The 23,050-nt window shown below is 38.6% G+C and overlaps 1 protein-coding gene across 1 annotated transcript in view; it reads right to left on the minus strand.

The window, feature by feature from the left end:
• Nucleotides 1-23,050, minus strand: part of LOC106058297 (photoreceptor-specific nuclear receptor-like) — a 49,135-nt gene that overhangs the window by 4,956 nt on the left and 21,129 nt on the right. The window contains exons 2-8 of the mRNA XM_056006149.1: nucleotides 21,935-22,132; nucleotides 20,972-21,086; nucleotides 19,166-19,269; nucleotides 15,157-15,360; nucleotides 13,437-13,657; nucleotides 7,512-7,752; nucleotides 6,161-6,266 (exon numbers count right to left, since the gene is read on the minus strand). Coding sequence (XP_055862124.1) covers nucleotides 6,161-6,266; nucleotides 7,512-7,752; nucleotides 13,437-13,657; nucleotides 15,157-15,360; nucleotides 19,166-19,269; nucleotides 20,972-21,086; nucleotides 21,935-22,132 — 1,189 coding nt within the window. The remainder of the gene's footprint in view (nucleotides 1-6,160; nucleotides 6,267-7,511; nucleotides 7,753-13,436; nucleotides 13,658-15,156; nucleotides 15,361-19,165; nucleotides 19,270-20,971; nucleotides 21,087-21,934; nucleotides 22,133-23,050) is intronic.

Here is a 23,050-nt window from a genome sequence, read left to right on the forward strand (position 1 = left end):
GTATTGTTAGTGCTAGTGGTGTTTATAGTAGTATTGTTGGTGTTAGTGGTGTTTATAGTAGTATTGTTAGTGTTAGTGGTGTTTATCTGGCAAGGAACGCCATAAAGTCTCTTGGCAGCACCCACGCTCAAAAAGGTGGCACCAGCTTGACCTCTGCATCACCCGAAGGATGGATCTGAAAAGTGTCATCCACACCCGTTCATACCATAGTGCGGACTGCAACTCAGACCATTCACTAGTGCTAAGCAAAATCAAACTACTTCTCAAGAAGGCTTACACTTCCACTCAACCCAGAACTAGGCGAATTAACGTCAACCATGTAGGTGACCCAGAGAAGTGTGCACTCTTTGGCGAGCTCCTGAACAGTTCAATCCCCTCGTTAAGTGATGAAGAAGACATCTCGATCAGATGGGAGAAATTAAGAGACGTAATCTACAGTTCGGCAATCACCGCCTTTGGGCCTCAAAAACACAAAAATGTAGACTGGTTTGAGGCGAATCTAGCACATATGGAACCTTGCATCGAGAAAAAACGATCTGCACACCTCGCTCACAAGACAAAGCCTAATCCAAAATCTCTGGAGGCCTTCAAAAGTGCTAATAAAGAGGCAAAACAAATGGCTAGAAAATGTGCTAACAACTTCTGGAGGGATACCTGCAACAGAATCCAAGACAGTCTCCACTCAGGAAATAGCAAAGCTCTATTTGATATCATTAAAGCGGCCCTGGGTCCAGCAGTGTCTAAGCCTGCCCCCCTTCTATCCAAATCAGGAGAAAAAATTACAGATCAAACCAAGCAGCTAGAACGATGGACAGAACACTACCTCGAAGTCTATGCCACACAGAATACAGTAGACGATGTCGCCCTGGCTTCTCTACCAGATCTTCCAGTACTGGAATGCCTAGATGAGCTTCCGAGCCTTAGTGACCTCAAAAAAGCCATTAACTGCTTAAAAAATAGAAAATCTCCTGGGAGTGATGGTATCCCAGTGGAAGTAGTGAAAGTCAACGAATCACTCCTGCTCCCTGAACTCTATATTCTCCTCTGCCGCTGTTGGGAAACAGGTCATGTCCCACAGGACATGCGTGACGCAACTATAGTCACAATATACAAGAACAAAGGGGATCGGAGTGATTGCAACAACTATAGGGGTATCTCTCTCCTCAGTATAGTGGGCAAGATCTTTGCTAGAGTGGCACTATCCAGGCTGCAAGTGATAGCTTCTAGAGTCTACCCAGAGTCTCAGTGTGGATTCAGGAGTGGTAGGTCCACTATAGACATGATATCTTCTCTACGACTACTGCAGGAGAAATTCAGAGAGAGAGACAGACCCCTTTACATTGTTTTTGTCGATCTGACTAAAGCTTTTGACATGGTCAGCAGAAGTGGCCTTTTCAAACTCCTGAGGAAAATAGGTTGCCCTCCCAAACTACTGAAGTTAATTGAATGTTTTCACGAGGAAACTAAATGTACTGTCAAATTCAATGGAGCCCAATCAGCACCTTTTGAGGTTTGCAGTGGTGTCAAGCAGGGATGTGTGCTCGCACCTACTCTGTTTGGCATATTCTTCTCCTGTCTACTGCATTATGCGTACAGCGACATAAACGAAGGTGTGTTTCTCCATACAAGATCCTCTGGAAAACTATTTAATGTATCAAGGCTGCGGGCAAAAACCAAGGTTAGGAAGCTACTCGTCAGGGAACTCCTGTATGCTGATGATGCAGCTATTGTGGCTGATTCTGATATTCAGCTACAGTCCATGGTTGACAAACTATCTGCTGCTTGCCAGAAGTTCGGCTTAAACATCAGTCAAAGCAAGACTAAGATACTTGTCCAAAACACAAACACTGCACCTCAAGTAAGCATTAATGGCCAACCACTAGAAATTGTTGATCACTTTTGTTACCTTGGCTCCATCATATCCAACAACACTCTACTGGATAAAGACATAAACAACAGGATAGCCAAGGCAATGGCCACCATGTCACGGTTGCAGAAAAGAGTCTGGGACAACATATTGCTGACTAGCAGTACTAAAGCCCTAGTCTACCGGACCTGTGTGTTGAGCACCTTGCTGTACGGAAGTGAAACATGGTCAACCTACTCATGGCAGGAAAAAAAGCTGAATGTCTTCCACCTCCGATGCCTAAGGCGGATCTTTAAAATAAGGTGGCAAGATAAGATAACAAATGAGGAAGTGCTACATAGAGCAGGATGCCAGGACATCCGCTCTGTTATCAGCAGCAGACGCCTTGGCTGGCTTGGCCACGTTCGTAGAATGCCAGTAGGTCGACTTCCACAGGACATCCTGTATGGCGATCTAATTGAAGGCAGGAGAGCCGCTGGTCGCCCACTTTTACGTTATACGGATGTATGCAAACGCGACATGAAGCTCTTCAAAATCGACACTGGCAACTGGGAAGAGGTGGCACTGGACAGATCCACATGGAGAGAGAGCATAAAGGAAGGGTCACAGATTGCAGATGTCATACACAACAGAAGCAGAAAGAAGGGTGAAAATGCAATGGCGCCTGGTGATTTTATATGCCCAACCTGTGATCGCAGCTGTGTATCAAGGATTGGCCTCTTTAGTCACACAAGAAGTTGCAAAGGGAAAAGATCGTCTCACGAGACGTAAAATGCCACAGAGTGGTGTTTATAGTGGTATTGTTAGTGCTAGTGGTGTTTATAGTAGTATTGTTAGTGCTAGTGGTGTTTATAGTAGTATTGTTGGTGTTAGTGGTGTTTATAGTAGTATTGTTAGTGTTAGTGGTGTTTATAGTAGTATTGTTAGTGCTAGTGGTGTTTATAGTGGTATTGTTAGTGCTAGTGGTGTTTATAGTGGTATTGTTAGTGCTAGTGGTGTTTATAGTAGTATTGTTGGTGTTAGTGGTGTTTATAGTGGTATTGTTAGTGCTAGTGGTGTTTATAGTGGTATTGTTAGTGTTAGTGGTGTTTATAGTAGTATTGTTGGTGCAATTGGTGTTTATAGTGGTATTGTTAGTGCTAGTGGTGTTTATAGTGGTATTGTTAGTGCTAGTGGTGTTTATAGTGGTATTGTTAGTGTTAGTGGTGTTTATAGTCGTATTGTTAGTGCTAGTGGTGTTAATAGTAGTATTGTTGGTGTTAGTGGTGTTTATAGTAGTATTGTTGGTGTTAGTGGTGTTTATAGTGGTATTGTTAGTGCTAGTGGTGTTTATAGTGGTATTGTTAGTGTTAGTGGTGTTTATAGTAGTATTGTTGGTGCAATTGGTGTTTATAGTAGTATTGTTGGTGCAATTGGTGTTTATAGTGGTATTGTTAGTGTTAGTGGTGTTTATAGAGGTATTGTTGGTGCAATTGGTGTTTATAGTAGTATTGTTAGTGCTATTTGTGTTTATAGTGGTATTGTTAGTGCTAGTGGTGTTTATGGTGGTATTGTTGGTGCAATTGGTGTTTATAGTGGTATTGTTGGTGCTATTTGTGTTTATGGTGGTATTGTTGGTGCAATTGGTGTTTATAGTAGTATTGTTGGTGCAATTGGTGTTTATAGTAGTATTGTTGGTGCTATTGGTGTTTATAGTGGTATTGTTAGTGCTAGTGGTGTTTATAGTGGTATTGTTAGTGCTAGTGGTGTTTATAGTGGTATTGTCAGTGCTAGTGGTGTTTATAGTGGTGTTGGTGCTATTGGTGTTTATAGTCGTATTGTTAGTGATAGTGGTGTTTATAGAGGTGTTGTTGGTGCTATTGGTGTTTATAGTAGAATCGTTAATGCTATTTGTGTTTATAGTCGTATTGTTAGTGATAGTGGTGTTTATAGAGGTGTTGTTGGTGCTATTGGTGTTTATAGTAGAATCGTTAATGCTATTTGTGTTTATAGTCGTATTGTTAGTGATAGTGGTGTTTATAGAGGTGTTGTTGGTGCTATTGGTGTTTATAGTAGAATCGTTAATGCTATTTGTGTTTATAGTCGTATTGTTAGTGATAGTGGTGTTTATAGAGGTGTTGTTGGTGCTATTGGTGTTTATAGTAGAATCGTTAATGCTATTTGTGTTTATAGTCGTATTGTTAGTGATAGTGGTGTTTATAGAGGTGTTGTTGGTGCTATTGGTGTTTATAGTAGAATCGTTAATGCTATTTGTGTTTATAGTCGTATTGTTAGTGATAGTGGTGTTTATAGAGGTGTTGTTGGTGCTATTGGTGTTTATAGTAGAATCGTTAATGCTATTTGTGTTTATAGTCGTATTGTTAGTGATAGTGGTGTTTATAGAGGTGTTGTTGGTGCTATTGGTGTTTATAGTAGAATCGTTAATGCTATTTGTGTTTATAGTCGTATTGTTAGTGATAGTGGTGTTTATAGAGGTGTTGTTGGTGCTATTGGTGTATATAGTAGAATCGTTAATGCTATTTGTGTTTATAGTCGTATTGTTAGTGATAGTGGTGTTTATAGAGGTGTTGTTGGTGCTATTGGTGTTTATAGTAGAATCGTTAATGCTATTTGTGTTTATGGTGGTATTGTTAGTGATAGTGGTGTTTATAGAGGTGTTGTTGGTGCTATTGGTGTTTATAGTAGAATCGTTAATGCTATTTGTGTTTATGGTGGTATTGTTAGTGATAGTGGTGTTTATAGAGGTGTTGTTGGCACTATTGGTGTTTATAGTAGAATCGTTAATGCTATTTGTGTTTATAGTCGTATTGTTAGTGATAGTGGTGTTTATAGAGGTGTTGTTGGTGCTATTGGTGTTTATAGTAGAATCGTTAATGCTATTTGTGTTTATAGTCGTATTGTTAGTGATAGTGGTGTTTATAGAGGTGTTGTTGGTGCTATTGGTGTTTATAGTAGAATCGTTAATGCTATTTGTGTTTATAGTCGTATTGTTAGTGATAGTGGTGTTTATAGAGGTGTTGTTGGTGCTATTGGTGTTTATAGTAGAATCGTTAATGCTATTTGTGTTTATAGTCGTATTGTTAGTGATAGTGGTGTTTATAGAGGTGTTGTTGGTGCTATTGGTGTTTATAGTAGAATCGTTAATGCTATTTGTGTTTATAGTCGTATTGTTAGTGATAGTGGTGTTTATAGAGGTGTTGTTGGTGCTATTGGTGTTTATAGTAGAATCGTTAATGCTATTTGTGTTTATAGTCGTATTGTTAGTGATAGTGGTGTTTATAGAGGTGTTGTTGGTGCTATTGGTGTTTATAGTAGAATCGTTAATGCTATTTGTGTTTATAGTCGTATTGTTAGTGATAGTGGTGTTTATAGAGGTGTTGTTGGTGCTATTGGTGTTTATAGTAGAATCGTTAATGCTATTTGTGTTTATGGTTGTATTGTTAGTGATAGTGGTGTTTATAGAGGTGTTGTTGGTGCTATTGGTGTTTATAGTAGAATCGTTAATGCTATTTGTGTTTATGGTGGTATTGTTAGTGATAGTGGTGTTTATAGAGGTGTTGTTGGTGCTATTGGTGTTAATAGTAAAATCGTTAATGCTATTTGTGTTTATAGTCGTATTGTTAGTGATAGTGGTGTTTATAGAGGTGTTGTTGGTGCTATTGGTGTTTATAGTAGAATCGTTAATGCTATTTGTGTTTATAGTCGTATTGTTAGTGATAGTGGTGTTTATAGAGGTGTTGTTGGTGCTATTGGTGTTTATAGTAGAATCGTTAATGCTATTTGTGTTTATAGTCGTATTGTTAGTGATAGTGGTGTTTATAGAGGTGTTGTTGGTGCTATTGGTGTTTATAGTAGAATCGTTAATGCTATTTGTGTTTATAGTCGTATTGTTAGTGATAGTGGTGTTTATAGAGGTGTTGTTTGTTTATAGTAGAATCGTTAATGCTATTTGTGTTTATGGTGGTATTGTTAGTGATAGTGGTGTTTATAGAGGTGTTGTTGGTGCTATTGGTGTTTATAGTAGAATCGTTAATGCTATTTGTGTTTATAGTCGTATTGTTAGTGATAGTGGTGTTTATAGAGGTGTTGTTGGTGCTATTGGTGTTTATAGTAGAATCGTTAATGCTATTTGTGTTTATGGTGGTATTGTTAGTGCTAGTGGTGTTAATAGTGGTATTGTAGGTGCCAGTGGTGAGTGGTGTTTATGGTGGTGTTGTCGGTGTTAGTGGTGTCCAAAGTGGTATTGTTGGCACTAGTAGTGTTTATAGTGGTGTGGTATGCTATTTAAGTTACCTGAAAGGTTGCGCTGGGTGCTGCCCTCGAATGTGCTGACCCAACATCACCTGGGCTTGGTCTTGCAAACTTTCTACTTGATGAGGATCTTTGAGACTTCTGGTATCTGGGTCAAGAACATCAATCAAAGATAAAGGAAAGTGCACACACTACTAATTTTCATCACTATCTACAGGGCCGGCCTTAGGCCACTGCAGCCTATGCGGTCGCAGTGGGCCCCGCGCTTTCATAGGCCCCGCGCTAATTCTAATTGTACATTATTAAATTAAACCATTATAACGTATATAAAATAACAGGGTTTTCGCGACCTCCTGATTTTCCAGGGCCTCCAGGAAATCTCATGAAAAGACAAAATATACGATAAAGTCCTGAACTTTTTTTTGAATTTATTCAAATCTCCTGAAGAATAGACGAAATAGACATTTTGGGGTGCCAATAAATAAAAAGTGGCATTTCGAGCTTTCATTTGATAAAAATGTATTGCAAAGACGAAAGTAGGCCTATTTTCTAATTCAAAAAAAAAATAATTTTGACATTATGCTTATCCCTACCCAGACTAGGCCCCGCGCGATCCGTTTCACATAGGGCCCTAACTATCTGTATCTCAAATGTTTTTCCAACACATTTGAAAGTCTTTATAATCATTTCTAGATTCAACCCGTCATGGTCTTAAAAGAAAACGCATAATTTTGATTCATTTCTTTTTTGACAACTTTTCATTGTTCTGTCGAGCGGAACTTTCGCACATAAAGTAGTGCTGCTCGGCAGCAGGTTTCATTAAAATTTCGCAAAGTTTACTTTGCTTTATTAATTACTACGCCCGTTGCTTTGTTGCCATGATTTGGATTGCTTTTAATGGCCAGCGCATACTCTCCTTGATTTTTTCAATAAAAAACCCCAAAACCTTTCATCCCATAAATTTGTGTATCTGTGGCAATTAAATTGAATGGCCCGCTTTCTTTGTCTTTCCTTTTCTCTATTTCTGGAAACCACATTTTTTTTCATGGAAATCTATGCGACTCAGGGGAGCTAACAATTATAATTTACAGGTATGTTTCATATTACTAAGTATGTGTAATATCCCTTTTATCAAGTACGGTAATAATAATAATAATATATAATATATATATATATATATATATATATATATATATATATATATATATATATATATATATATATATATATTACATGTTTTGTAATCCTTTTTGTAACAATTACTAAATCTATATCTAGTTTTGAAATAGAAATTAATTTTGATCGTCAGGATATAATATCGTCAGTATATAATAGAGTACAGATAGAGGCACATACTCATACTTCGCATAAAAACACTCATCCTGTCTCTTACCTGATTTGAAGAGGACAATGGCTTTCAGACATGCAAATTCCGCAGGGTCAACCTGAACTGTTTTAAATCGGGTCATCACATCCTGGAGTATTCTCATGTCCGAAAATGGAGACGCCTTTGTGTTGGCCATCAGGGGCAGATGATCAGGTATGGCAAAAAGGGGGCAGGCCTCCATAGGCATGGACCACTGGATGGCGCACAGTAAGAACAGCTCACTCCAAGCCTCCTCTAACAGAATGACCTGAAGGGAGACAATTCAAAGCAGGCGTGAAACACCTTTTGAAATACAACCTAGTTCGTACCAGTGCTCCTTCTTCCCTAGTGCCACTAGAGAATGGAATGGGTTGCCTGAATCAGCCAGGAAAACCAACGACTATGTAGAGTTTAAGTCATTGATTAACATGCATGACTAGATTGACACATGAAAGTCGTAAGATGTAGTTTTTTTTTTTGTTTTTTTTTTTTTTTAAGTAACGTCTGTAACATATAAGATAAGATAAGTTTGCTCAATGGCCTAACTACATCTTCTAAATTACAGACGTCTTTTCAAAAGAACAGGTATTGAAAACTATTAGCTACCATTATTATGTGACAATGTAATCGGGCGTTATAAGTAGAGAATTTAACTTAACATAATCATCGGTCCTCTTGACTGATTCAGACAACCCGATTCATGCTTCAAATGGAACTAGGAAAGAAAAAAAGGAGCACCTTTACGAAATCGTCCTAGCATATGGCATAAGAAAAGTGACTTTATCTTTGTCTATTTCTGAGAATTGTATTAGACTAGAGTAGAATATCTGGGATTATCACCCTTAAAGTTATTCATAGTTATCTGCTCTTGTGTAATAACTCAATAGTAATGCGAGTACGATTTGGGGATAGTCGACACCAATCGTTACAGAAGACCTGAACACTCACCTGCAGCGTCACAAGCTGTGGGCTATTTGGACCAATAGCTCGTTGCAACGTCACAGGAGTGTATGACGGCAACGAGCTATTGGTCTAAAGCTTCCCACAGGTTGTGACGTTGCAGGTCAGTGTTGATGTCTTCTGTAAGGAATGGTCTCTGGTTAATCGGGCGTTTCCTTAGTGACGCGACGGTAACTTAAAATCTTAGAACGGAAATAGTTTCGAGGCAGACTCACGGACGAGAGTGACCTCTTGTAGCAATGTCAAGGACGTGTTCCTAAATGTCACGACAGTGGAATATTCCCTTCTTGTTTGAATAAATGTTATACCTTTTTTTTTTAAAGAGGCCGTATTACTTAATTTATATTAATCTGTTGTTAGTGTGGTTTCGGGAGCGCGGTGGGTGGCTGAGCTGTTAATCACTTAGCTTCCGAACCTGGGGTTCTGGGTGCGAATCTAGGTGAAGACTGTGATTTTGAATTTAGGGATTTTTAGGGCGCCCCCCAACTCTAATGGATACCTGACTCAAGCTGGGGAAAGGCAGTTGGTCGTTGTGCTGGCCACGTGACACCCTGCTCGTTCACCGTGGGCCACAGAAGTGGATGACCTTAACACCATCTGCCCTATGAATCGAAAGGTCTGAAAAGTGGAGCTTTGTATATATATTTTTTTTTTTACTTTTAGTGTTATTTATAATTAGAACTCGCGACTACAATTTCCAACGTGTCAAGACAGCATTCGCTCAACTTTCCAAACAGAAGTCACAACACTATGTTCACACAATATATTTGACCTCCCGTTAAAATGCTTTAAGAAATAAAATTCAGTAAAAAGAGAAAAGAGTAAGCGATAAATAGAAATGTGATGGCGATATAATGAAACCTAAAATAAAAAGATTATGAAAAAAAATATTCTGAAATAGTTGGAGACTATGCAAATAGCCCTAGGACGCCATAATTTATCTTATTTATCTTATTTATCTTATTGTCTCATCTGTGCCTAAGGTCCTGACTAGGGTATGGGCCACAAGCTGGATTTCTTGTAGGCCTAGACCTACTTCTTATTTTTTTTTTTTTTTTTTTTTGTAAGTTCTCATAATATTAATAATAATAATAATAAAGTATTAAATCATAAACAATTGAACTCCAACTGTTATTCAATGGATACCAGCTCACATACAACTAGCAGGAAACGAGAAGGCTGACACACTCGCCAAGAGTGGGAGAACAAACTCACAAGTAAACTCTACACTCTATCCAGAAGAAATGAAGAAATTAATTGTAGATAAAATAAATGAGAAATGGACGAGCTCCCATCCAAATCACAAGAAAGATGATGCTTACTATAAGCTATCCCGACAAGACCAACGTCTAATCTTTCGACTCAGGACCGGACACAACAGAATGCGACAACACATGTTCCGGAAGCTCAAAATTGGAACCAGTGAAATCTGCCCATGTGGAGTATCACCAGAAAATGCCGACCACGTCCTCCAAAACTGCTCTCTCTACCAAGAGGCCCGTATAAGACATTGGCCCCAAATCACCCCAATAGAAAGAAAACTATATGAAGAGCTCCCTGATTTGGAAACCACTGCGCAGTTCATCTCATGTATTGGTCTAGTCATATGAACACTCCAACATAACAATGAGAACGATGAAGAAGAAGAAGAAATAAACAATTGAAAAGTGATTAACCTAAAAATATAATAATAGTAATAGAAATATTATTTAATAGCAAATCCATACTACCTAACTAATGAATACAAGGTGTCGAAGACTTCTGATGGCGCAGTCCATCAGATTAGGTAACTACCCAAGAACACAGACAAATACATCTTAATACAAGCGCAACATTTATTTTATGTTGATAATTCCAATATGCAAATACATTTGTAATTTAAAACCACTGCTGTAATACTAATAAATATATTCAATATATCCCACAATATTTTTTTTTTACTTTGGATCTTTTTTTTTTTTATTTTTTTTTAAAAAAAAAAGGAAACCTCAGAATTTGCGCTATTCAGTTTTAGCTTTATCATCATAGGAATCCTTGGGCTTTATGCCTCTTTTATGGGCCTTTTTTTTTTTTTTTTTTTTTTATATGATTTTATTACTGACAGCATCGCAGTATCTCATTTACATCAAGAATTTTAGTTTTCTTTTCTTTATAATCTACAATAATGTATTTAAATCTGGTAACGTTTGGTCCGAATAAAAATACTTGCTTTGATACAATTAAAGACTTTTTAGTGAGCAAATTATAATTGTAGTATGTGTTCCTCTCTCCCATTTAATTTTTTTCTCCTTCAACAGCGTACAGGAAAGGGGAAATAAGTGTGTTCTGCAAAGAAGCAATTTTAAAATCAGAGTTGTCGAACATTGGCTAAACTTTCAAATGAATGTTTTGGCTTTTAAAGACAATGGAGACTAGTGGGTGAATTTCAACTGACAAGCTATTTTCCTGATTATTACTTCATGTATCTAAAGTGAAACAGATTTTAAAATTCTGAATTTTCATTGCCATTAAGGTAATACTTTTTTTTATGTAGTTCTAAATTATGAGAAAATAGAATTCAGATCTACAAGATTTGTTATTGTTGCTCTTGTTAAATAACTTTCTTATATCGTATCTTCCGAGCTATCACGTGCTCAGTGAACTATAGTTCAATCTCTTCTGTAGACATGGGGTTCACTGGTTCAAACTCTTCTGTAGACATGAGGTTCACTGGTTCAAACTCTTCTGTAGACATGGGGTTCACTGGTTCAATCTCTTCTGTAGACATGGGGTTCACTGGTTCAAACTCTTCTATAGACATGAGGTTCACTGGTTCAATCTCTTCTGTAGACATGGGGGTCTCTGGTTCAATCTATTCTGTAGACATGGGGTTCACTGGTTCAATCTCTTCTGTAGACATGAGGTTCACTGGTTCAATCTCTTCTGTAGACATGGGGTTCACTGGTTCAATCTCTTCTGTAGACATGGGGTTCACTGGTTCAATCTCTTCTGTAGACATGGGGTTCACTGGTTCAATCTCTTCTGTAGACATGGGGTTCACTGGTTCAATCTCTTCTGTAGACATGGGGTTCACTGGTTCAATCTCTTCTGTAGACATGGGGCTCTTTGAGTGAAAGCTTCCATGCGACATTTAGGCACTCGGCAGAACACAACTCAGCTTGGGTCGGGTTTCAACCTCAAGCCTCCTGGATAGGTAGCTAGCTGGTTGTTTACCGCATGTCCACAAATCCAAAATTTTTTTAAGGACATAAATTAAAATAATGAGCACATGAAAATCTCATGTCGAGTTCGTATTTAAACTATAAGACCATAACACAGAGCAGTGTCTCTCTAGGGTAAGTCTACCTCAAGAGGTGCTTAAGTCTACCTCAAAAAAAAAAAAAAGCCCCCCTTTCAGACCTTGTGGTCTATAGGGCAGATGATGTAAAGGTCATCTGTTTCAATGGCCTTAGGTTAACGAGGGTGTCATGTGGCCAGCCTTTACTTTTCCTCAACTAATGTCAGGTACCCATTAGAGCTGGGTGGACTCAGAGGCGCCCAAGGATTCCGAAATAAAATCCCAGTCTTCACCAGGATTCGAACCCGAGACGCCCGGTTCAGAAGCCAAGCGCTTTACCGCTCAGCCACCGCGCCTCCTAAGTCTACCTCATTTGGTGCTTTTCATTGTCGATTAGGGTAATAAAAAAAAATAAAGTATGACTTCCTGGTCGTCATATGCGCTCTGGATGGTCGTTTCGATGTTCCTGGGTTCGAAACCTGCCCATCACAATCCCCTGTCATCCTGCGGGAAGATTTGGATTAAGATGTAATAACCTTCCACTCTGGAGGAACAACCAAAATTTAATGTCAATAAAAGCATGCTTGACGGCAGAAACGAAGAAAATCTGACATTTAAAAAATATGTTTATTAATTTGAAGAAAAAGAATGAGCAATGCCATTACTTGTAAAATGTTTGACATGCTTTCGTATGTTCCTTCAGAGTTGAAGATAGTTTACTTCCTAGTCCAAACCTCCCGCAGGACGACGGGGGATGGGAGCGGGTAGGATTTGAACCCTCGACCATCGATAAATCCGAACGACAGTCCAGCGCGCAAACCGCACGACCAGGCAGCCATCCGTTACTTGTGCAAGTACTTTAATTACCGCCAGCATTAATTCAGTTGATTTTCATTTTAGTCTTCAAAACAGAGTAGGGGTCCATCCTGCATAGGGCTTCCACGTGTTTGGATCCGGCTCTGAGTAAGATTAAAAATCCGAGACGCAGTCACACAACCAAGACATATAAAGTGAAGGACATTGCCCGTAGTCATGGAAACTAAATCGACTCGAATAGCCATCTTATCTTATATAATACAGACGTTACTTCAAAAAAAGAAGATGATTAGTCCTACGCGTCATGCATTTAGTCATGCATATTAACCAATGACTTAAATTCTGCCAAGTCACTGATTTTCCTTTCTAGCTCAGGCAACCCATTCCATACTCTAATAGCACTAGGGAAAAAGGAGTATTTGTACAATTTGTCCTAGCATATGGGACGAGGAATGTGCCTTTATCTTTGTGTCTTTCAGAGTGTTTTATTAAATTTTGTTTTTGTATTTGAAGATTATGGTTTAGTGTTTTATGTATAATTGCTACTTTACTTTTGAGTCTTCTGTCCTGAAGGCTTTCTAAATTTAATGATTTTACTAAAGGTGTTACTCTTGTCAAATGTGAATATTCGTTTATTATGAATCTCACTGCTCTATTTTGTGTCTGTTCCAGTTTCTTAATGTTTTCTTGAATTGAGGGGTCCCAAACGGAAGATGCATATTCTATTATTGGCCTAACCAAGGCTAAGCCATGGCTTTTTTTGCATTTTTTTTACTGCAGAAACTATATTTTAATTCGTTAAATTCTAAACTCATTGGCCTCTTCTATTCGTAAGACTACTATAGCTCATGCAAAATTATAAATAAATTGGGAAATTTAAATAAAAAACTAACAAATACCTGATCTCGAAATGGCAAATTGGCAAATGATGGCAAATTTTTGGCCCACTTGACTGCCATGAACAAAAGTCTGGCCGAGCACTCGTATAGTGTCTCGTGTCCTGGGGGGTAGATGGCGCTGTCCGTATACATGAGGCTGGGGTGCGGATGTGGGTGGTGCGCGTGGCTGGCCTGGTGGTGTGGCTCCGTGTCCACGCTGGTCACATCAATGTTCTCATCACCTGGAAAAGTACATTACGATTAGACATTCAGTTAGTTACCCACATCGTTTGCTCTAGAAAATTTCAACAAAAATTAACTTTGCAAGGATCGTAGATCTAAAACTCCACCAGTCTGCTCCAAGTTGATTCCCATTTCTGTAGCTCACTTAATTCTCATTGCAATATTTCAATATACTGTGTTGTTTCTGTTGCTCTATAATCTATATTAACTTCAATATAATCTAATGCTGATAGCATAAAGCAACACTCCATTTCTGTAAATAACAGAGTAGTGTGACCACAACGTTTTCTGTAATGACACCTGAGTTTCTTGGTTTTAATTTCATAAGTATTTCATTTCAATCTAGGAATAATTTTACGTTGAATAAAACAGTTAGGTTTTTCTGGGTTTTTAGTCTGAGTATCTTGTAGTTGTTATTTTATTTTTTTTTTTGTTGTTTTTTTTTGTGTGTTTTTTATAATGACATTTTCTGGTTGGAAAGACGTGTTCCTATAAGATTTCCATCTCTGTAATTCTAATTCTCTATGTAAAATGTCAGCCATCTTGCGCTGTTTTAAAGACTGCAGCACAAACAAAGAGATTAGAGACAGGGCTATAGCAACAATTGGACCCCACGATGACCCGCTAACAAAAACAAAAAGGCAGGCGACCCAAAGGCAGACCACAGATACGATGAATTGATAATGTAGAGGCAGATCTACAACAGATTGGGGACTTTCGGGCGTGGAGTCACACTTTGTCAATACATTGGAGATGTCTTGTATAAGATAGCATGTCATTAATATGTTGTATCATTATTATCTAAACTTGCTATAAAATCGTTTACCGAACCTTTCGTTTGAGTTTAATGTGTAATGTTTTCAAGTGGTACCGGAGGGAAGGTTGAAACAAATAACAATGTAACATCTCAAAGACACAAGAAAACACACAGCCAAAATACAACACACACAACGCACATTCACTCATAATACAACACTGTCTCACAATGCAACACACTTACGTCGCACACAGTCATACTCACACAATATAACACACACTCACACTCTCACAATACGCCACACACAAAACACACACACACACTCACATTCTCAGAATATAAAACACACACACACACAATACAACACACACGCACTCACACTCTCACAATATAACACACACACTCCCACAATACACTACACATATAGCACACACACTCTCACAATACACCACACACAAAACACACACACACGCACATTCTCAGAATATAAAACACACACACTCTCACAATTCAACACACATAACACACACTCGCACTCACAATCTCACAATATAACACACACACTCCCACAATAAACCACACGTATAACACACACTCACACACTCACAATATAACACACACACACTCCCACAATACACCACACACATAACACACGCACACACACACTCATAATAAACATACACACAGCAAACTCAAACTCTCACACTAAACATACATATAAACACACACACACACACTCACCTGTTTCCTCCTGCTCGCTCTTGTTGGCGCCGGACTCCCCGTTCATCAGCGAGGACATAAAGCGATGGCCTGCCCCTGGGCTGAAAGCCGGGTGCGTGGCGCTGACCGTGGCGTTGGAGGGCACCAAAGGGTGCTCCAGCTCGTGCTCGATCTGGTCCTCCCTGACCTGGGCAGTGTTCCTGGGCTGCCTTTCATTCTGGACAGCTGGACGGGAGACAGGAGAGACAACTTGAATGAGGAGGTAAACGTTACAACACGTTAGACAAGAGTTATCTACGCCTATCTCGGGGGGTTTGGGTTATCTAACTTGGACAAGGTTATCTGCTGAGATGAGTTATCTAATTCAGCTTTACTATGTTCGGAGATGACTTATCTAATTCAGCCCCTACTTTTTGGGGGTAATTTGCTGTTTAATTTAGCGCCTACTATGTTCGGATATGATTTATTTAAAGGCAGTGTTTAAAAGATAGTGTTTGGTCCAGAAATATTGCTTTATTAATTGACATGACCAAAGATGAATGTAGAGCAGCGGTTCTCAACCTTTTAAACTCGGCGACCCCTTTTTACAATCCCCTACTCTGCCGCGCCCCCCCCCACACACACAGATACAGCAATAGAAGAGTATAGGCAATACCAATCCATATTTTCGATGGTCTTAGGCGACCCCTGGTAAATGGTCAATCGACCCCCCAAGGGGGTCGCGACCCACAGGCTGAGAACCCCTGATGTAGAGGGATAGTGTTTGTTCAACCTTTAAACGAGTCGGACGATAGGGTACTGCAGAGCCGGATTTAAGTATAGCGTGGCCCCGTGGCTTGAATTTTTTTTTTGGAGGTTCTACACTTCCGGTATTCCATAGATGTATATGACTCTATACAATGCCCGGGAAAAGAAAAAAAGGAAAATTCATTTCTTATTTTGGTCTGGACGTTTCGGCATTAGAAGAAAGAAATATGGTGTACATTTAATCTCGTTTTCCTCTCTTTTTTTTTTTATATTTTATATGCATATTGTAGTAAACTATATATTTTTGAGTTTGAGAGAGGTCATGGGTTAACACTCTGCCGTATATCCGGACCTGCTGTACATGGATAAGTCATAACCAGGACAGTGTTGCCAACCGTAAAATTTAAAGAATTTTTGGTCAAAAATAAAAAAAAAAAGAGTTTAAAACATTTATTAATTAAATCGAAATTCGGATATTTTTTGTAAATCTTTTGTGGGGGGGGGGGGAGGGGGGAGCCCTCTCTACTCGTTGCAGAGACCCAACCTATCCTTAATTGAGGGCCCTGGGGTACTGTAATAGCAGACTAGTGTACACTCAAGAGAAATTTTATTGATTTTCTGCGCAACTGCTAATTTAATTATCGGCACTCGAAAAAAACAAAAACTTTATTAGTTTTGTGTTGTCTGTTAGTGCCATTTAGCTTTAAAACAAAAACTAGAAAAGATATCAAAAATCCTGTTTTATTTTTTACTGAAGAATAGTCTGAAGCCCAAAACCACCCATGCGGCCCGCACCACTTGCAGATCGCATGATACGCCTCTGCACACATCACGTTAGTCGAGACAGCAGTAAGAATTCAAGTAAAAAAAAAACAGACGTAACTTTGAAGACCTTTAGAAAGTATCTTATCTTATATTATCTTATCTTATGCAGACGTTACTTCAAAAAAAAGAAGATGATTACGTCCTACGGGTCATGCATCTAGACATGCATATTAACCACTGACCTAAATACTGCCAAGTCACTAGTTTTCCTGGCTAGCTCAGGCAACTCATTCCATGCTCTAATAGCACTAGGGAAGAAGGAGCATTTGTACAAATTTGTCCTAGCATATGGGACGAGGAATGTGCCTTTATCTTTGTGTAGGTAGAACAGGTATTTACAGGCTAGGGAAACACTGTTAACCAACTACTAATGAATTAACATTACTAAGATATTTCTACCTTTGGAACTGTGGTTATCTGAATGGAAAAGAAAGTTCGAAACCAATATTCTGATATATAGGTCATGTACGAAAACAAATAAAGGGCAGCTCAAAAAGAAAATAAAACAAAAGTTGTGGCAAACTAATTAAATCAAATTAAGAGTAGCTAGATCTTAAATCAAGTGAACAGTAGCTAGATCTTGATAGCTAGAACTTAAATCAAGTGAACAGTAGCTAGATCTTGATAGCTAGAACTTAAATCAAGTGAACAGTAGCTAGATCTTGATAGCTAGAACTTAAATCAAGTGAACAGTAGCTAGATCTTGATATCTAGATCTTAAATCAAGTGAACATTAGCTAGATCTTGATATCTAGATCTTAAATCAAGTTAACAGTAGCTAGATCTTAAAGCAAGTTAAAAGTTGCTAGATCTATCTATATGTCGAAGTAGAAATTAAATGCAATAATAAAACAAGGTTACAAAGACAGTTTGTGTGAAAACACAAACTCAAAATTAGCCCCCGAAGTGGTCCACCCAGTCAGGTAAAAAGGCTGGTTTCAATATTTTCAGAAGAACATCAGAATTAAATTATATCAGAAGTGGTCCACCCAGGCAGGTAAAAAGACAGGTTTCAATATATTGAGAAAGAATATCAGAATGAAATTCTATCAAAGACAAATAACAGAAAAGAATGGAGAAAGAAGGTTGACAGATCCTCTGTGGTGTCCCAATGGTCCAGAAGACAAAGGGATCCGATAGGTGAAAGTGGGTGTGAAGTTAGATGTGAACCTGGCCTAACTAATTTCTTATAATGAGTATCTAATTGATCTAATTGTTTTGTAAAGGGTCAATATCTGATTCAAAGCCTCAAAAAAAAAAAAAAAAAAAAAAAAAAAAACAATTTCCGTAAACAAAAAAAAAACATACTTTTTTTTATTTTTTTTTAAAAGGAAACCTCAGAATTTGAGCTATTCAATTTTAGCTTTTATCATCATAGGAATCTTTGGGCCTTTTTGACTTTTTACTTTTTTTTTTTTTTTTTTTTTTTTTTTTTTTTAGGATACCTCAGCTTTTTAGCTTTTGGCCTTTTTTTATTTAATTCAGAGACTCGTTTGCGCATTAATCACGAATGTAAGTGAAAAACTACTTATAAAATGTTGTTTTAAACTATATTCACTTAGACTTATATGCATACTAAAAAGTTGTTTTTTTTTTTAAAAAAAAGTAAACACTTTATTTTTGTAAAAGTACTAGTTAGTATGCCAGAACTTACATTTTTTTTATTTTTTTTATATTTTTTTTTAAAAGGAAACCTCAGAATTTGCGCTATTCCATTTTAGCTTTATCATCATAGGAATCCTTGGGCCTTAGGCCTCTTTTCTTTGCCTCTTTTTTGGGCTTTATGTGCCTCTTTTATGGGCCATCTTGCCTCTTTTGTGGGCTTTATGTGCCTCTTTTATGGGCCATCTTGCCTCTTTTGTGGGCTTTTTTTTTTTTTTTATAATATGTTTTTATTTGTAAGTTATCATAATTCACAAGTATTAAATCATTAACAATTGAAATAAAATTGTTTGAATAAAACAAAAAATCTTTTTGACCAAAAATCTAATACCATTTGCATAAATAAGTTTTAAAAATGGTAAACAGTCAGCCCCCTTATTAAAAAGCCACATGCGTTTGTTACTATTAATAGTAAAAATGGTGTATAAAAAAAAAAACTAACAACTGCTTGCATAATTGATTTTAAAAATTAGATTTTATCGCTATCGAAAAGTAAAAAGTAGCCATTGCATCAGTACTTTGGTCTAAAATATCATGATGTCAGATTTTCACTATTTTTTCTAGTTTACGAGATCTAAACGGGTCGGACGGACGGACGGACGATGGACAGACATTCCACTCAAAACTAATAGCGTCTTTTCCTTTTTCGGGGGCCGATAATAAAATCAGATTGAATATTATATTTATTCATCTTTTCTTACTTTAATTCTATTCTTAGCACTTTAAACAACTCTGCGGCCTGCATTAAAAAAAAAACGTGTTGTACTTTAATTTTTTTTACTAAATGGCTACCTACCATCCTTGTTCATGCCCATCTGTATGCACTTCTTGAGCCGGCACGCCTGGCATTGGTTCCGGTGGGCCTTGTCTACTGTACACAATCCTGTACCTGCTTGACACCTAGAGAGCAGTGACAATATCATTTGCATACACCGATAACAATCATTTTAATGTACTAGCTTACAACTTATAGTCAAACGTAACTATTTGTACTAGTATAATTAATAAGTGTGAAAAACAGATTTTAAGATCCACTTATTGATATTTGGTAGCAGTGGCGTCGCTAGGGTTGGTCTTACCTAGCGGTTCTCAACCTTTTAAGCTCGGCGACCCCCTTTTTTTACAATCCCCCACTCTGCCGCGACCCCCACCCACACAGCAATAGAAGAATAGACAAAAACAATCCATATTTTTGATGGTCTTAGGCGACCCCTGGCAAATCGTCAATCGACCCCCAAGGGGGGTCGCGACCCACAGGCTGAGAACCCCTGGTCTTACCCCAAGCGGTTAGCTCATGGTGTACTGGTTTCCGCACTCCTCGCAACCATTAGTGACGCTACTTCTTGGTAGGATATTACAATACTATTTTAATTAAGAACAGGTAGTTTGTTGTCTAAATAACCAGTCAGTTTGTGTACTTATCAATGTGTCTGTAATACTATGTAGGTAGCTACAAGTCAATGTGTCTACTTATTATAAAAATGTATTAACGTATGTCTGCCTATTGACGTATGTCTGCCTATTAACGTATGTCTGCCTATTGACGTATGTCTGCCTATTAACGTATGTCTGCCTATTAACGTATGTCTGCCTATTAACGTATGCCTGCCTATTAACGTATGTCTGCCTATTAACGTATGCCTGCCTATTAACGTATGTCTGCCTATATGCCGATGTGCATAGGTGACAATCTGTCATAAAGGTACCGCAAGTTTCTCATTGGATGAATTGGTAATGGATAGAAGCACACCACTACCTAAAAATGCTTCCTAATGGCATGCGTCTCGAATAGCCTCTGACAACCAGTCCAAGTCCTGGCCTTCACGTGTGGTTCAGTTATTGGGTCCGGTTTTCACGAACAAAAGAAGGTTCCGGTAAGCTTTAGGCAAGAGGGGTTCGTTAGAAATGGCAGGCTGCCCACCTTGACCTAGGAGAAGGAAAACTCAAAATTCAAACCTACCTTGCTGCTAAACTCAAACATGGGAAAGGCTTCGGGAGTAAACCCTTTGGAAAAATTTATCATGAGCCGGCGATCCTTAGGCAGCTTACAACACACAGTGCCACACCCTGGCTGAGCCTGCCACACCGGTGACCCCAAACGATATCAGGTACTTAACCGTTTCTATTGATAGATCAGTCTATTAGGCGACATCATTCTGCCACAGCTGATGCCCAGGCATTCATCTCATTTCTATGAAATGATCCATAGTTGAAGGAGACCATAGATGTCAAATTATACGCTCTTATCATGTTTATGTATCTGGTTGTATAACAATGTACTGTGTCTGCGTGTCTAAGTCAAAATGGCAATACGTCAGCAAGCTAGTTGCCTGAGCTAGCCAGGAAAACCAGTGGCTTGGCAGAATTTAAGTCATCGGTTAATATGCATGACTAAATGCATGACGCGTAGGACGTAATCATCTTTTTTGAAGTAACGTCTGTATTATATAAGATAAGCTAGAGTGTCTAAACGTGTTTGCTTCTACAGGTCTAAGTGTGTTTAAATGTATTTGTTCACATGTCTATAGGTGTCTCTATGCGAATGTGTCTACGGGTTAAATTAAGGTCAGCATGTCCATGTGTCAAGGTGTTCTAGATTTACCTGTAAATAAGTTTGCGTCGCACACTCCTCTTAAAGAAACCGCTACATCCGTTACAGGCCAGAATTCCGTAGTGCTTCCCGCTGGACGTGTCACCGCACACAACACACAACAAACCTTGGGAGAGTCACGTGATACACTTTGAAATTAACATCATGTTAAGTTAAAAACTGATGTGTTGGTGGGGGGGGGGGGTTAAGGTTAGGAGGTGAAAATAAAGTTAGGCACTGGAGAAACAAGATTTCTACGCTTAAACTACGTGGGATGTGTAGCTGCGCTTGGCTTCCAAACCGAGAGGTCCTAGGTTCGAATCTTGGTGAAGACTGAGATTTTAAGTTTCGGGAATGTTAGCATGACACTAGTACACCCAATGGACCTCATTCACCAATCGTAAACAAACAACATTTAGCCATGTGGTGCTCAATCTCTTCTATATAATTTACGATCTCATGTTTAATTCATGATGGTTGTCACGTGACAGTTTTTTCCATTGTTTAATCAATAAGATCACGTGACTAAATGTTGTTTGTTTACGATTGGTGAATGAGGTCCATTCTACTGGGTGCCTAAAGAGATTGGATCATATCCACTGAGCACGCTGCATGCATGACATTGTCGCCATATAAAGCAAGAGAAAGGGTTAATGCAGCGATTTTAACCCCATCGTAAAAAAAAAATCTATGACCATATTACAAGGTCTTCGGGGCCTCGCAAAGACCTTCCTTCAGGGAAACTGAAAAGAATGGACGGGCCTGCGATTGAAAGAGGTTTTAAGGCAAAAGACAGAGAAGAATGGAGAAAGACGGTCGACAAATCTTGCGTGGTGCCCCTACGTTCCAACAGACTATGGGGTATGTAAAGGTACAGGTAATAAAGCAAGTTTTTAAAAAAAATTCATCTTTCTTAAAAATTTCCAGGAAAAAGAGTTGAAAAACAAACAACAACTTGATAATCTTTGACCTTACCTGGTGTGTTTTTCTTGATGGGGCCTACTCCTGAAGATGGGGAGAGACTGGAACTCGACCCTGGAGACCCCACCGCGCACACTTCCGTTGAGAGAGACAGGTTCAAACTCGGGCTGGGCGTTTTGGAAACTGTTAGCGGGGAACCATGATGTGGGGAACCATGATTCGGAGATCCCTGTGGACTGGAACTTGCAGAAGCTACAAGTAAACAACAATAATGACAATAATGAGTAATCAATATGTATATATATATATATATATATCCTAAACATGGTATGTATGACCGAGAGGGTTAACCCTTTCTCTCCTAACTGACGATACCAACGTTGATTCCACCAGAATGTGGTAAATAATTACGGAGAGAAAGAGTTAAACGGCGTGGCTGCCTAGGGACTACCTAGAGCGCTCGAGTTCGATACCCCGCTTTAGCAGAGTTTACTGAGCGCCTAAATTCAGCTCGGAAAACATTCTCCCACATATTCCCTTCTTTCACTGTCTACCAAAGAAATTGTGTCATAGTGCTCCGAGCATGCTATAACCATGAAAGCAGCGCTATATAAAAGCTTTTTTTTTTTAAAAAGCAAAAACATAAGTCTCCACTGTCATCCATCCGGTCCTCACATTTTAAAGAGATAAGAAGTAATTGATTTTTCAACTTCGAATTTTTGTCTTGTAAAATATAGATCTATAATTTTTACATTTAGAACTGGCTCTAATCATTCTAGTGAAAAAGTTAAGGTGTTTTTCTTGCCAGCTGTTTTACACATTGTCAACAAACTGGCCAAGAAAATCCTCCCGATAAGCTATTCAATCAACTAATTGGCCAGGGCAATTAAAGTAGGTCACCTTGGACTATTGAATGACGCCAGCCGTCAACTAAATGCCAAAAGGGATCAGACGCGAAAACAAAACACAAAATAATTTAAAAGCCACCGGAACTCATTTCTGCTCCCGCAAGTTTAAAAAGCCAATCTGGCCACAATGGCAGCATAGACGTCAGGGGAAGGGGCGAGGTTGGACTTGTGGGATTGAGACGATCAAGAGACAAATGTCAAACCTGGCCTCAGAGGTGAGCTTGATCTTCTTTAGTCCGGCCGGAATTCTGTCTAAATTTCC

Source organism: Biomphalaria glabrata, chromosome 1 (assembly GCF_947242115.1).
Source record: "Biomphalaria glabrata chromosome 1, xgBioGlab47.1, whole genome shotgun sequence".
Lineage (NCBI taxonomy): Eukaryota > Metazoa > Mollusca > Gastropoda > Planorbidae > Biomphalaria > Biomphalaria glabrata.